The sequence below is a fragment of the Neovison vison genome, chromosome 3, assembly GCF_020171115.1.
Source record: "Neovison vison isolate M4711 chromosome 3, ASM_NN_V1, whole genome shotgun sequence".
NCBI lineage: Eukaryota > Metazoa > Chordata > Mammalia > Carnivora > Mustelidae > Neogale > Neogale vison.
The window spans coordinates 51,104,336-51,119,238 of NC_058093.1; the positions used below are offsets into that span (position 1 = coordinate 51,104,336).

The 14,903-nt window shown below is 34.1% G+C and overlaps 1 protein-coding gene across 8 annotated transcripts in view; it reads right to left on the bottom strand.

Moving 5' to 3' along the window:
- Positions 1 to 2,794: 2,794 nt before the first annotated feature.
- Positions 2,795 to 14,903, bottom strand: part of PRPF40A (pre-mRNA processing factor 40 homolog A) — a 56,746-nt gene continuing 44,637 nt past the window's right edge. For 4 of the 8 annotated variants that reach the window (XM_044242081.1, XM_044242077.1, XM_044242075.1 and 1 more), the window contains 10 exons: positions 11,474 to 11,588; positions 11,212 to 11,303; positions 10,979 to 11,095; positions 10,521 to 10,658; positions 10,103 to 10,198; positions 7,958 to 8,044; positions 7,775 to 7,871; positions 7,465 to 7,526; positions 6,268 to 6,399; positions 2,795 to 4,958 (listed from right to left, as the gene is read on the bottom strand). In XM_044242081.1, the coding sequence (XP_044098016.1) occupies positions 4,866 to 4,958; positions 6,268 to 6,399; positions 7,465 to 7,526; positions 7,775 to 7,871; positions 7,958 to 8,044; positions 10,103 to 10,198; positions 10,521 to 10,658; positions 10,979 to 11,095; positions 11,212 to 11,303; positions 11,474 to 11,588 (1,029 nt within the window). In that variant the 3' untranslated portion in view covers positions 2,795 to 4,865. Of the gene's footprint in view, positions 4,959 to 6,267; positions 6,400 to 7,464; positions 7,527 to 7,774; positions 7,872 to 7,957; positions 8,045 to 10,102; positions 10,199 to 10,520; positions 10,659 to 10,978; positions 11,096 to 11,211; positions 11,316 to 11,473; positions 11,589 to 14,903 lie in introns of all 8 variants that reach the window. The other 4 variants (XM_044242080.1, XM_044242078.1, XM_044242076.1 and 1 more) reach the window with 1 other exon arrangement.

Below are 14,903 nucleotides of genomic sequence, written 5' to 3' on the forward strand. Positions count from 1 at the left end.
CAAGAAGTTTAGATATACTTTCTTTGATATAGTTTTTTTTATAGAGCCAAGTTTTACACTGAGGAAACAGAATGCGGGCCTCTAGCATCTCACAGCAAAGAACTGCATAGGAGAAGGGGTACTTAAAGGAAAAAGCGGACACAAATCCAACTTAGTAAAAGATGCCATCTTTTCTAGTAAATTATATTTATTTACAAAAGGTCTAATTTTATATAACTATTAGGTTCTTTACATCAGAACAATATATAAACAGAAGAGAAAATCTGGTAATTACAAACAGAAAATAGAAACTTGTTCCCCCTTATCATTACTCACCTTTCAGAACAAATCTTCTGTTAAGTTGTAGAGAGGTAGGCAAGAGACCAAACCTACCAAATTTCAGGCAGGACCAAAATAAAGGAGTATTTATATATAGACATTTTAGATGCCCCAAGGAACAGCATAAAAGGGCATCAAGAAATGGCTTAGTTGGATTATGATCTGATTAGGCAGCCACTCTATTTCAGTCTAAGAATGAAAACTGGGGTGGGGGTGGGGGTTAGCTAGTTCCCCTGAAATGCAAACATCAACCTAGGCCATAACACCTGGGGCACTTACCAATCATTAACAATAATGAGATGGCCTTGAAGTGTAGATTATATTGAGTCACAAAAGCAATTTTTATATAGCTAGTTTTTTGAAAAGCATAGAAAATCTACAATTAAGGAACTTATGCAAGGGAGACAGCTAAATAAAGGAAGGGCTAGGGGGAGTGTGCAGGTACTTGCAGCAAAATCATCTCACTTCCCATACTTTACCCTTTGTTGGAAATAGCCTGAAATGGTTAGTTCTCAATTTAGAATTTGGAATTTTGTCGCTGTTTCCAAGCATGGCCTTTACCACTAACTCTGGCCTAGCTAAACATTAGCTCTTCAAACAGAAGTTTACTACTTTTAAACTACTATGGTATCTTAATTTATGAATATGAAAAGCTACATTTCAAATCATCACAAGGGATTTCTTTTCCTACTCAGAAACACGGAAGTTATATGTTCTCGCTAACAAGCTTTTGGAAATTTCTGTAGTAAAAGATAAAGCCACTAGGAGTTATCTTCAGTGGTGCACTTCAATTATGTATGTGGCTTTAGTTGTGGGTTAGTAGAGTTTATTGCGATGATGCTTTTTCAAGCCCTATAATACAGTTGCTTGGTACCATGGATGCTGAATGTATCTGCCAACTATTTTACAATCATTCAGTATAGGCCTACAATGTGCCAGGCACTGTTCTAATCCACAGGATATAACAGTAAATGAAACACAAATCCCTGTCTCCAAGGAACCTGACCACCATTTACATTAACACAACTGAAAAACGTAAGAGCAAGGTAAGATTTAATAAAGAAGGTAAGAATTATTAGACTAGTATATGCCATTACCAGAACCACAAAGTAAAATTGTAAACCTACTTAGAACACAATTCCATGAAAAATTACTCATGACATTATTTTGCTTTTTATTTAAAATGAGTGGTTTTACTTAAGAGAATGTAAAAGAATTAAAATTGTACCTGATACTGAGAGAGATACATCCCCAAGGGAAAAGAAAAGTCTGATTTAAGATACAAGCAATTAATGTGATTTGCCTCATTTTGCTTTTAGAAATGTTTATTTGGTTCCTTAGTTTTGTAATTTACATTTAAATTACATAATATTCTTAAATATTCTATAAACTTATAGCATTCATCACTCTTCCCTGGGTACTATTTGATTGGAAGCCTTCTCTCTCAAATAGCATCTAGGCTTAAAAACAAAACAAAAAACAAAAAAACCCCCCAAACCCCATATGGCTACCCCTTTCTGATGCAAAAAGAAAAGTGGCTGCCTAGTCAGCACTGAGTTGACCTTTAACACTGGAAGAAAACCGGGATCATCCAGGCTAATGCTTCTTAACACAGAATACAGGCCCTTTGGTAAAAGAAAATTATGGACCATCTTTCCAGAAAAATGTACAGAGAGACATTTCAGTTTTTACAGTTTCTTCACTCTACCACTATGAATAGAGCTTTACTCTAGGCCGTTTTTGTAGCTGTATAAAATGAGGCCCAATTAGCAAAAGTCAAGATGTGACACTGATCATTTTCAAATTTACTGGGAGGCATATATGAAGTTCTTATTGTTGAAAAACATGAATAATCTGTATTTTTGAAGCTGCTTTGGGTAATAATGAAATAGCCTTGTTGTGTTTAAAAAAAAAAAAAAGGAGCATTGCTTTTATTTTTTAAAAGCACTAAATTATTTAAACAAACTTGGGAAAGTGCAAAGAATTCATCATATTTGACTAACTTTTCATACAAATTCAATTTTCCCATATAGGAATTACTGGACTGGGAGAAAACAAAAACATCAAATACTGGAGATTCTGATTTTGACTACTATGATAATAAATGTATTAGTAAATTTAACCAGTAACTAATATTAATGATACAGAGGGAAGAAAAACTCTCAACATTTAACCAAAGTCTGATGCTTAACTGAACGTATAACTTCCCCTCATCTAAAAATAAACACACTTTCCTGCTTGAACACATTTGTTCAAACCCCTTTTTGAACATCTGTTTAACAGAACCAATGTTCTAAGACATTTCAGCTTTTACCAAACTGAAAATTTAGAAACCTAATCTTCCCATCACCTGTGACTTCAGACTGTACAGTACCTTTTGGTAACTAAATCCCATTTGATGGGATCATTAAAGGTAGACAAGGATTACAGTCACATCAATTACATCTTTTATAATAATGTCGTTATATTTTGAGTAGCCATTTATTCAATAGTTTTATTTTTAGGTCAGATAATTTTCATGGGTGAACTAGAGAGAAACTTGAATTTGTATTGTAGGAATCTGAGGTGATAAGACAGTATCTCTAAGAAATACAGAAATCTATTTTGAGGACATGCTAAAACATATCAATAACTTTTTATTTAAATAGAAAAATTAAAACTTTAAAGTTGCACTTAAAAAAAGTCATCATTCATGGAATTAAAACAAAATTTTACAGATTCTAAATTAAATTTTCTTATGAAACACCACTAGTATTTCTGCCAGTATCATATGCATTTTGAAGATTTTGCCACTGACTTCCATGTCAAGTGTCTGACATGATTAGCAATATTAACTCATTATGAGACCTCTGAAAATTAAATCTAGGCAACTCCTGATTGCCAAAGTTGTTATATTTTTTGGTTCTAATATACAATAAGAGACTAACCTTAAGCAAGCAACTTGATTACTTCACATCTTCTAAGGATAGTGATTCTCATTTTCCACAGTCATGTCCGTTTTCACAGCAGAAAAATGACTTGGCAGAGAAAAGTTTAGAAATAACCCCCTACCCCCACCCTTTTTTGAGGCTTTCAACAGTGGATGCTAGATTTAATTGCAAAAGTATGCAGGGATGGGAAAAAGCAGTCCTGGTCATTTGAACTTCTCAAATTCATTAGAATGGTGAAGGAAAAAAAAAAAATGAATTAATTTTTGTTCTTCTAAATTCCAATTTGAAATAGGATCGCTCGAAGTGTCCAAAATAAAAAAATATCTAATGCCAAAGACTATGTGCTAAAATTTACTTATTAAAAAAATCTCCTGCACTGAAGGAAAATAGTATAAATTACATTACCAACCTTCAAAAGTTAGCATGTAAAGAGTATTCTAGCTTCAAACCATTGCCTCTCTAAAGTTTTCTATAGGAAATTTGTAGATCAAAAAAAAAATTACAGGGGCCTCAAATGTACTGATTTATAATATTCTTAAATATTAAAAAGGAAAGGAACCTAGCTATGTGGGTAAGATGAAGCAAAATTTCAAGGATTTAGTATCTTTAAATGATCATACAACTTTTTTTTATAGCTGAGTAGTTTAAGTAGAAATAAATACTAGTACACGCTAGAAGAGAAGGTTTAATAATTGATAAAAATGTACAAAAATATTCAAATCAGAAATGCTTTAGAATGTGTACCACGAAGTCAATACTTCTCAGTGAATAGGGAAGGTAAAAGACTTCCTCAATGAAAAAAAGTAAGAGAAAAGATCGGATTAAAAAAAAAAAAAAAGACAACTGTTAAAGAAAATGTTTAAGTCAACATTGATTTTTGTTTCAGACAAGGATATTGCAACTATCACTTAAAGTATGGTGGCACATTCTTTAGTAGGTCCTTAAGGCAATATATTTAAACTAATTTACAATTTGATGTTAACTTTTTAAACATCACCTCAAAATAATGCCCTCACAGTAGCCTTTTTTTAAAATGTTCAGATGTTTCATAAAAAATAACGGTGGCTTTATTATAGTAGCGCTCATTAGCACCACTATTGTTAAGGGTCTACCAGGTTTCCATTAAGAACACCTATTTCTTCGTTCACCATAAAAGATCATATCAGCTTTAACCAGTTGGGTAGTGCACAAAAAAGCAGTTTTGTCAGTTGCTGGTGCTTTTTTTGTACTACTAAGTATCAAAAAAATTTTCATTATATCTTCAAAATCCAACTTCTATAAAGTAAATCAAATCGCCTCATGACTCAGAGTTCAGAACAAAGTAGAGACATCTGCAGTTATCAGTAAATTGCCACCTTTAATCCATCCTGCAGTGCCCTATGAAAGGGTCACAGAAAGACAGTTATGACCGTATGAAAATATGATTCTTGATACAGAATCAAAAGTTATTTTCAATTTCCTTTGCTTTTTATAAAGTCCACAATAACAATACTTAAATGCACTTTTTTTTTCCTGTGATATAATTAAAACCCAGTGTTATTTCAATTGAACTTTAAAATAGAGTCCCTGGTCTGAATTCGACTTTAAATCATACTGTAAACATATATTTGGTATAATTTATTGATCATCATCCAGTTGCTCCAAAAGGGTCCTTCTGCGCTTTTCCAATTCCCCTTCACTTAGTTCACTGCCAGAAGTATCCCAATTCCCCTGAAAAGACATTGAATACAATTACATTTAATGTCAGTACTCAAAAGGTTAAGTAGTATTGAAACTTTGAGAAAAAGGAACCAAAATATATGGATTGTCTTCCACAGAAACAAGTCCATCACAGGGTTTAGGACTGCTCTTTCCCAAAAGCCTCCCAATGAGTTGCTAACTACTCCCTGGTTTTATAGGGCAGAATTCAGGACAAGACTTTTATATGGTGCTACTTTCATTTGGCATTAATATATAAATCAGGCAGAATGGTAAACCATGGTTTCTTTCCCTTCCTCTTATACCACTGAATATACATTTTGTTTCCATTTAATAAAGCTAGGTGCTCATTACCTAAGGCACTATATTCCTTGTTAATTTTGTAGATTCTTGATTGCCTTCTAAGATACTTTGAGCATACTATCCTAAGATAAAAACTTAAGATTTTTAAGGATAAACATTTAAAATTTATGAGGAAGACATTACTTAGGCTGAAAAACAATTAAAAAATTAGTACTCTTTGTGAAAAACAACCTTAAAAAAATAGTTCATCTATCTCCTTCCATTCAGAGATTTCATTTAACTGACTACAAAGAAGAAAACTGTTAAGCTGCTATTAAGTATTCAGGAAATCTTCATTCACCAAGGGCATGCTTCAAAGTCACCAGGGCACCTTTTAGAAAGAACCTCTGTATCAACGGAATCACAACACCCAGAGGGAGGACCAAGGCTTATCTGAACTAGAGTTGAAACTAAATTCTCCATGGGTCCATTTAGGGGCATTACTCCTGCTAAGGTGGCTTGTGTTACTTTGCTGTCTTATATACATACCCACACAGATGGAAACTAAGAAGTCTACTGTTATTTAATATTAAAATGTTAATTTTGGCATGTAGTCCCTCTCCTATACCTCTGCCCTTATCTCTTCCCTCACAATGATTACTCCTAAAAGTTATTGGAATGCTACCCTTTCAAACTAGATTTAGTAGTACTGATGTCTGAGCACATCTGGAGAATCCCCAATCTGAGTCCCATATTCCTTAAAAATCTGGTAGAAAATGTCCAGTGGTACTCCTTACAACTTACAAAGTAAGACTTTCACAAACAAAAGTCACGGAAGACTTATTTTTGAGAAATAGACAACTCAGAACACTTGCAGCAGGTATGTTAGAAAGCTATTTTGTGTAAGAGGTAAACTGAGTTTTCATTGTTTTCTTCAAATGGTAGCCAACCTGCAAAAAGTCTATTAAATGTGATATAAACCACAATATTCATTTTTGTATTTTGGAAACACAGGTATGAAATAATTCTGAATACTTACAGAATCCTTTCCAGTCTTTTTCTTAGGTGATTTGTGTTTTGATTCTGATCTTTGTCTAGTTCTATCTTTTTCACTTTCTCGGTCTTTTTCTTTTTTATCCTTCTCTCGTTCAGCATCTGACTCTGGAGAATCCTGTGTAAATAAAAAATATCATTAGCATTTTGAAGGATACCATTGTTTTTTACTATCTCCATAATAGGTCATATTTAAGAACATCCGTGTATTATAGGGCATGTGTTCCTAAGTATGGTGAAATTTGAATTATTAACCTTATGGATTCTATAACATTTCCAAGATTCATTGGAAAGATGACATTCTGATTCAGTAACATCACAAAAGAACTTCAGTAAATTAGGGAAGAAAGCACACAAGATAGGATTATATCTATTATGTAAATGTAGACATTTAAAATGTAAACATTACATTTTCTGCCAACCCAGTATTTGTTGGTTTATTCAGATATAGATACAGAATGCTGTGATTAGCTTAGTCATCTAACAGGCTGACTATTATACAATAAATTCTTTCCTCAAAATTGCAACTGAAAGCAGGACTATTATTTTTTAAAAGATTTTATTTATTTAAAGCACACATGAGCACGGGAAGGGGCAAAGAGAGAGGGAGAAAGAAAATCTTTAGCAGATTCCATGATGAGCAACAGAACCCAATTCCACAATCCTGAGATCGTGATCTGAGCAGAAATCAAGTGTGGGGTGGATGCTCAACTGACTGAGCTATCTTGGTGCCCTGAAAAGCAAGATTTAAAGTGCAATGTCTCTGCCCAAGTAAGTGGTCCGTTCTTAGATATGTATAAATTTGAGTGAGCAGCATGAAGAAAAAAAAAAATCTCATTCAAGAGGTAGTAAATATGAAAAAGTTCCTGAGGGTATCTTGATGCATATGTAAAATTAAGAACTATTTAAACTTGTGATTCTCACCACAGCTGCAACACATACACACATACTTACATCTTTCTCTAAGATTACTTTAAAAAGCCAGAGTGGGATTCTTAACACTGATGTGTGTTTATTTTCAAAGCTCACTAGAATATTTTAATTGAAGATTATGGTAAAGACAAACTACATAATTCCCGAGTTTAGGTGTCCTGGACTACACAGGACTAGGCAAAAAAGGGTTCTACTGCCACTGAACAAGAGCTAAAACAACTTAGGTGTAGTATAACAAAAGCTCACTTACAGATTTATGTCTCCTCTTCTTGCTTTTCTTCTTATGTTTTTTTGACTTCTTATAACTTCTCTCTAAGCAGCATGAACAGAAAAAAAATAGTCTGAATTTGAGGACATCCAAGTGCCAATGATTTTTTTTTCTTTGAATTTTTATTTTGGAGTGTGAGGTGGACGGTACAGAGGGAGAAGGAGACAATGTCTTAAAAGCAGACTCCTTGCTGAGCAGGGGTTCAATCTCAGAGATCAGGACCAAGAAGTTCCCTTACGTGACAGCGCCCCCCAGTGTCAAGGATCCTATTCAAGTTAAAAGAAATGCTTACCAGACTCAGCACTAGAAGAGTGTTCTGAGGGAGACCGAGACTCTGATCGCTGTCTTTTTTTCTTTGAATGGCTGTCATCATCATCTGAATCTGACCCCTATAGAATACATATAGCAATTTCATTCATAATGTTATTAACAAATATTTCAATACACTCAATAGTACCCTAATAAACTTCCTTACCGATCTAGAGCGGGAACGTTTCCTGTGATGTTTTTTAGATTTTTTAGAATGTTTCTTATTCTTTGAATGATGATGTTGACATTCATGCTACAGAGGCAAAAGGAAAAGAATTTTAAAAGTTTACTTTAGAAGCAGATCATAAAGAATTTTTAAACAGTACACAAAACAAGTTTATTAGAGTAAAAACCTTACTCTCGTTTTGCACACTTAGGATGTACTTCTAGAAACTGCAAAGAATTAGCAGTTAAAATGTTCTGTTCCTCCCTAATCATTCTATACCCACTCATTCTGACATCTAAAAACAATCAAGTATTAAGAAAGAAAGCACTTCCTGTAGGAATGGGAATGGTATGCTTTAGTAGGGACAAGTGATATACTCCAGAAAGGCATAATCTCACTACTTTCAAAACCAATGAAATAAAATTACATTCAAACATGGTTTTTCTGATGAATCTGGCTTTGGTCACTGAGCTAGGCTTGGCACACCATGAAAAAGAACTATCTCAGATCCATCCTTGAACTAAGATAGATAAGGCTGGTCTCAGAATAAAGCAAAATCTAATCCTTTTTTCTCCACACAAGGAAGAGCATTCTCTTCCTAGTCAAATGTTAAGACCTCCTAAGATAATCTTACTCTAACACCACATGAAATCAGAAAAGGAAATGTTGTCTCTATGGATTTTAATTCATTTATTAATGCTGCAGTAAAAGCTCCTTGCCCCCAAACTTATCTATGGGTTTGAAAATAATTCTTCTCTGGTTTACAAATGGAAATAAAACATCTGACTCAGCAGGGAAGCTCCTTTTACTCTATGTCACTGAATGCTAAATTCTTTCTCCTTTTCTAACGCCAAGACTCAGCTACTAGGGGCCAAAAACTTATTCCAGTGTAATTGGCCCTTCCCTATACTACAATCTTAAACTCCATTTATGACCTCACCACTTTACTCCCAGCACAGGTCACCAGAGAATCTTGATGATTATGAACTGGGGGAAAATGTTAAGATACTAGCTAGAGTAGAGCTTCTCAAAATTAAATGTACATTGTATTCTAGTGCTTGAGAATCTTGTTGAAATGATGATTCTGATGCAGGATTTCTACCAATGGGGCATGAGTTTCTGAATTATTAAAAAGCTCCCAGGTAATGTAGGAGATGCTGCTGCTCACAAACACACACTTTGAAAAGACTTAGAGGCCAACAGGACTAGATCTAGAGGCAGCTAGATTATTAAAGGTGCATGTGGATACATGTTAACTGGGCAAACTGTTGTCAACACTGAAATTCATTAAGAACAAGAAACCCAATGGAAGAGTGAACAGAAAATTAAGTGACCTGCAGTGACCAATGACCATAAGAAGCCAACATTCTAATATTAAATATATGCCAGCTTTCAGTGTGTTGTAAAGTATCCCTATGTCCAAAACTGGCAGGGTAGCATTTTACTTTCTAAAAGCACTGACCCTGGAGTAAAACAGCCTTGACTGGAATCCTTTCCCTATAAATTACTTCTCTTTATTTCAGTTTGCTCATCTGTAACTTCACAGGGTTGTTGTGAGGACTAAGTTCATATATGCAGTGTTTGTAAAATTATTAGAACAATGCCTGGCCCCATATAAACACCAAATGCTTTTATTTAGTAATTACTAGTCTACTTAGCATATTTACTATATACAAGTAGCCACCTAAAATCTTCATCAAAACACCCTTATTCAGCTAATGGAGTAACTTCTTACAATTTTATCTTTAGTTATTTTAACAAAAACTTACTACTTATTATATTCTCTTCCAGACCTCCTTGTGCACTGAACACATCTGACAGTGTAGTATTTGAAATGTGTGCTTAACAAGTTGTTTACTTTTCTTTAGGTTTACCAGTAATTACAGAACTCAATTCTAAAACACTGCAAAGACGTGAAATAAATATGAACTGTCTCTACAAACACATCTTTATTTTTACATGCAAGCTATTTATTTTACTTAAAGGCAGGTTCTATAGAAAAATCATTTTCTTAACCATCCCAGATAATGGCATCTGAAGCAGAATAAGTTAAGCAAGATACTCTGATCAATCTAAATTCACTTTTTGTTTATAGTTTTGCTTATTTTGCAACAGTGGAGCTAATTAAAAGAATACTAATATTACCTCAAGCACATGCATAAAATCTTTAAATATTCGTTTTCTTTCCGACTCTAGAGTTATGTCCTCAAATGCTGGCTCTTTTACAAATCTCTCCCGGATCTGAAAAATTCAGTAAGAGTACATGAATACCAAGAAAAGTATACCCATATGACTAACAAGAATCACAACAGCAAGAGGAAATGATGACAGCTCCAACCCCTCAAAGTTTGTTAAATTTATTTTCCTCTTAAGTCCAAACCATTTTCAATAAATATTCCTAAATGCAGGGTCAGAACTGAATTTATATTCTCAGTATATTTAATTTCTACCCTACAAATAATTCAGCTTCTTTTTGTGGCTATAAAATGGGAAGGGAATTAACGATATTGTCTTCAATCGTAAAGCAAACAGATTATTAGAAAGAATTTATAGTCATACATACATCTTCCCAGACAGCATCCAATTCTATTGGAGGAGTAGCTTGTTTCAACATACTCTTAAATGCAGATTCTTTTCGTTTCATTTTCCGAGCCTCCTCTTTTTCTCGTTCGCGTTCACGGGCTTCTGCCTTTTCTAGTAACTTTTAGAAAATCATATTTAATCAGTTATAATAGTACAATTGAAGTAATTAATTCTTAATTTAAGCACTCTCCCATCATTTATAAGTAATGAGCCAATTTATGACACCAGTTAATTTGAGCAAAGAAAACTTCATCATTAGCCAATTATCTAAATAATTATTTTCTTTTACTTTACTACTCAGTAAAATCCTAGTCACATGCCCTCATTTCAGTAGCCTACAGCTGAAGTACTTTTAGCTGAATATATTAAAAGCTGTACTAAAGTAGTCATTTAGTACAAATGTAAAGCTAGTTGTTTTTCATAGTAAAGATAACTTACACTGTTGAAAGCCAACTTAATATTTCCGGCATCTAATGTGGTTGACCTTTTAGTTGAACTGATTATGGCCACAAAGTCTTCAAAAGTAGTATTAACTTCGACTACAAATCCTTTATCCTAGGAAAGAGAAATCTTGTCAACACTAATAATACATAAATCCAAGAAACACAGTATCAACATCTATAATTAAAATATACTACAGATTAACAATAAATAGTAAGTGTAGTGTTTACCTTTAGAATGTCTTTTATTATTTTCTTCTCATCATGATAACGTGCTTTAAGATCCTCAACATAAAACTTGAAAAGGTCAAGTGCAGTTGATCCTAATGAAAAAACTAAAGAAGTCAAAAGCTAGCTCTAACCAAAGAGCTGCAATTACTTTTTGTTTATAAAACAAAATAAAGCACCCTTCCATTCCCCAACACAACCATCTGCCTCTCTGGCCCATCCCAACTACTATCATAACTATAAATTGGGAAGAAAAGAATCTCACCCGGTTGACCAAGCATATTAGTAAATCTAATGTCGGAACTAATAGTTGGATACAATTCCATCCAAGACGACATAGAATGTAGTTGTCCATGTTCGTGCAGTTCGTCTAAAAATATCTGGGGAGGGAAAACCCAACAATAATAAAAATCCATTTTAATGAAAAGGCATTTTTAAGGACATTGGAATATTAGTGTAACATCAAAACACATTTAAAAAAAGAAGTATTTGACACTCTTGCACCAATGGATCCCAAATAGGTTCAAGGTACAAAGAATACTTGCTCTTTAATTAAAGTAAAATCTCCTTTTAGGCAAAAACCTCTTCTGCACTTTAGAGAAAAGGATCTTTGAAAAACTACATTATTTCAATTTAAAAGAATATATACAAAGGTACAAGTTAATTAAAAACATTAGGTGTCATCTCTGATAATAAGGTTAAGGAATGTGTTTACATGTTTCCTGTAAAATATACTTTTTGTTTTTAGACACAGTACCCAATATGTTCTGGCTTTTTCTTTGTTTTCTGTTTTTTTTTAAATTAATAAATGTGGGCCTCTAAGAGGATATATTTTACTGAAGTGATACATAGAGCAGTTTGAAGAACCAAGACTCAACCTCATATTTGACTTAATAACCTATTTCCTAGGGTGCCTGTGTGGCTCAGTCAGTTAAGCACCTGTCTTTGGCTCAGGTCATATTTCAGGATCCTGGATTAAGCAGTGCATCAGACTCCCTGCTCAGTTTGCTTTTCCTTCTGCCTTTCCCGACTGTTGTTAATAAATAAAAGCTAACAAAAAATAAATAAATAAAACCTATTTCCTTTCTTCCATGTTAATTTTATACCCTAAATCTAAATCTTTATATGCTTATTACAATTTCTGTTCTTTATCCATTTTTAGTATTTGATTTTTCAGGACAACATATTGAGACTTTAGTATTCAACAGTGTCACACTTCCTACTTCCCCAAATTCATAGGGTGTTTATTTCTATAAACAAATGTCTCTAAAGAAATATGGTCCAAAATTCTGCTTGTGAAATTTCTATGCCTGCACTGTTCAATATGGTAGACACAGGTCAAATGCAGCTTCTAAGTGCATAAGATGTGGCTTGTCTGAACTGAGATATGTCATTAGTATATAACACATGATGATTTCGAAGATTACAAAAAACAAAAACAAAAACAAAAAAAAACCTCTTTAAAAAATACCAATTCCATATTAAAATAGTATTTTGGATATACTGGGTAAAATTAAAGATTACTAAAATTAAAAATACTAAAACCCTATATGAGGCATATCAATGTCTTGAATAAAACCATACATGTATCACTGCACTCCACTTCTCTTCAAACATTCTTGAATGCAAAAACAAAGTAACATGCTGATACCAGTTTTAGTAACAGTAATCAGAAACATAGCCGTAACTTAGGCTTGACTAAACGACCCATGTGGACTTTACCTCAGGATTTCTCTTCCAGTTCCAGCACTGACATAATATATTCTACTTTCTGTGGCCCAGATTACCTTATTTTTATTGTATTATTATTTTATCGTATAAGGTCTCCTTATTTTAAACCACTGCAAAACCTTCACAAGGTAGACCCCTTAATGGTTGTAGAACAGTATTAAAAAACCTAAAAATATGTAAAATATGTTCTTCCCTTCTTCTCAGGCACAAGATTGTTCAGTTAAAATAAAATGTAGGTTTTCCAGGCTCCTTTATATCTAATTGTAGTCATGTAACTAAATTTTCAGCAGCTAAGTATGGAGTAAAATTTCTACATCATTGGCTTTAAAAAAACAGAACTATTCTTTCAAGTTCTTCCAAGATGAAATGTGATAATGTGAACAACAAACTCCTAATTATAAATAAAAGGCTAATAGCCTAGGGCAATCCTCAAAGACAGAAGCATCACTATCACCTAGGAGCTTCCTAGAAATGTAAATTTTCAGAACCTACCCTAGACGTACTGAATCAAATTCTAGGGGTGATGCTCCAGAAATCTGTGGTTTTAAGAATTCTTGGAATGACCCTACAGGAAACCACTACAATAAAAGAACCCCTAAGAGTAAGAAATGTTAAGGTTTCATGGAAAGAGGACTGTGAAGGAATGCTTTTGGCTATGGCATTTAAGATGGTTTAGTGACCTTTGGCATGATAGTACGAGTTTATTTAAAAGGCCTCTAGGTGGGATGCCTGGCTGGTTCAGTTGGTAGAGCATGTGAACCTTAATCTTGGGGTTGAGTCTGGGCCCCACATTGGGCACAGAGATTACGTTAAAAAAAAAAAGTCCTCAGGATGATTTAGATGCACATTAAGTTTTGAGTACTCCTGCCTCAGGGAGTGGCAATGTGCCTTATCTGATGCCAAAGAACTGTTATCATTAAAGGAGAAATAAATCTAAGTCACTGTATTTACCATTTATCTTAATACAGTGTTAGTGGAATAGATCCTAGGTGGCTCAGCTGGTTACTCATTGGCCTTTGGCTTGGATCATGACTTTAGGTCCTGGGATCCATTACTATGTGGGGACTCCCTGCTCAGCAGGTAGCCTGCTTCTCCCTCTCCCGCTCTTCCTGCTCATGTTCTCTCTCTCTCTCTCAAGTAAATAAAATCTTAAAGAAAAAAAAAAAAAAAGACTGTATAGATTTAAATTCTGGCTCCACTACTTGGTCACTGAATCTGGGTAAGTCATTTTGCCTCTCGAGTCCATTTCCTTATTTTATATAAATGGATATAACAAACATAGTAACAACTCTTAGAAGGCTGTGATAAAAATTTAAGTGAATATCAATTTAAAATGTATAGCGGTGTAAACAATGCTAACTGCTATTAATATATTATTGAAACGAGCAATCTGGTGAAATATGAAATGCAAAAACTCATTACTCCATGACATTCTCTATTTCTTTTTTTTTTTTTTTTTTAAAGATTTAATTTATTTGACAGAGATCACAAGTAGGAAGAGAGGCAGGTAGAGGGAGAGGGGGAAGCAGGCTCCCTGCTGAGCAGAGAGCCCGATGTGGGGGCTCAATCCCAGGACCCTGGGATCATGACCTGAGCTGAAGGCAGAGGCTTTAACCCACTGAGCCACCCAGGTGCCCCATGACATTCTCTATTAAACAGAGGTTAAGGAACTGGAGATGAAAATGAGCCACTGGCCTACATAAAGAATATACAATTTCAACTTCTATGTACAGCATTTAAGAACTATGGCCCATCCCCAAACTATATACCCCGTATCATTCCCTACTATTCTCCAGACACTAAAAGTCAACAAATATTAATGATTCATCACACATATTTTTTCAGTCTTCTCTCATGCTATCCTCTTTCCCAAGTGAAACCTTAATCGATTTATCAGTGCTCACCTTAAATATCAAATTTTCTACAGCCTTTTATGTTTCCCTGGCCTGAAATGGCTGTTTTCC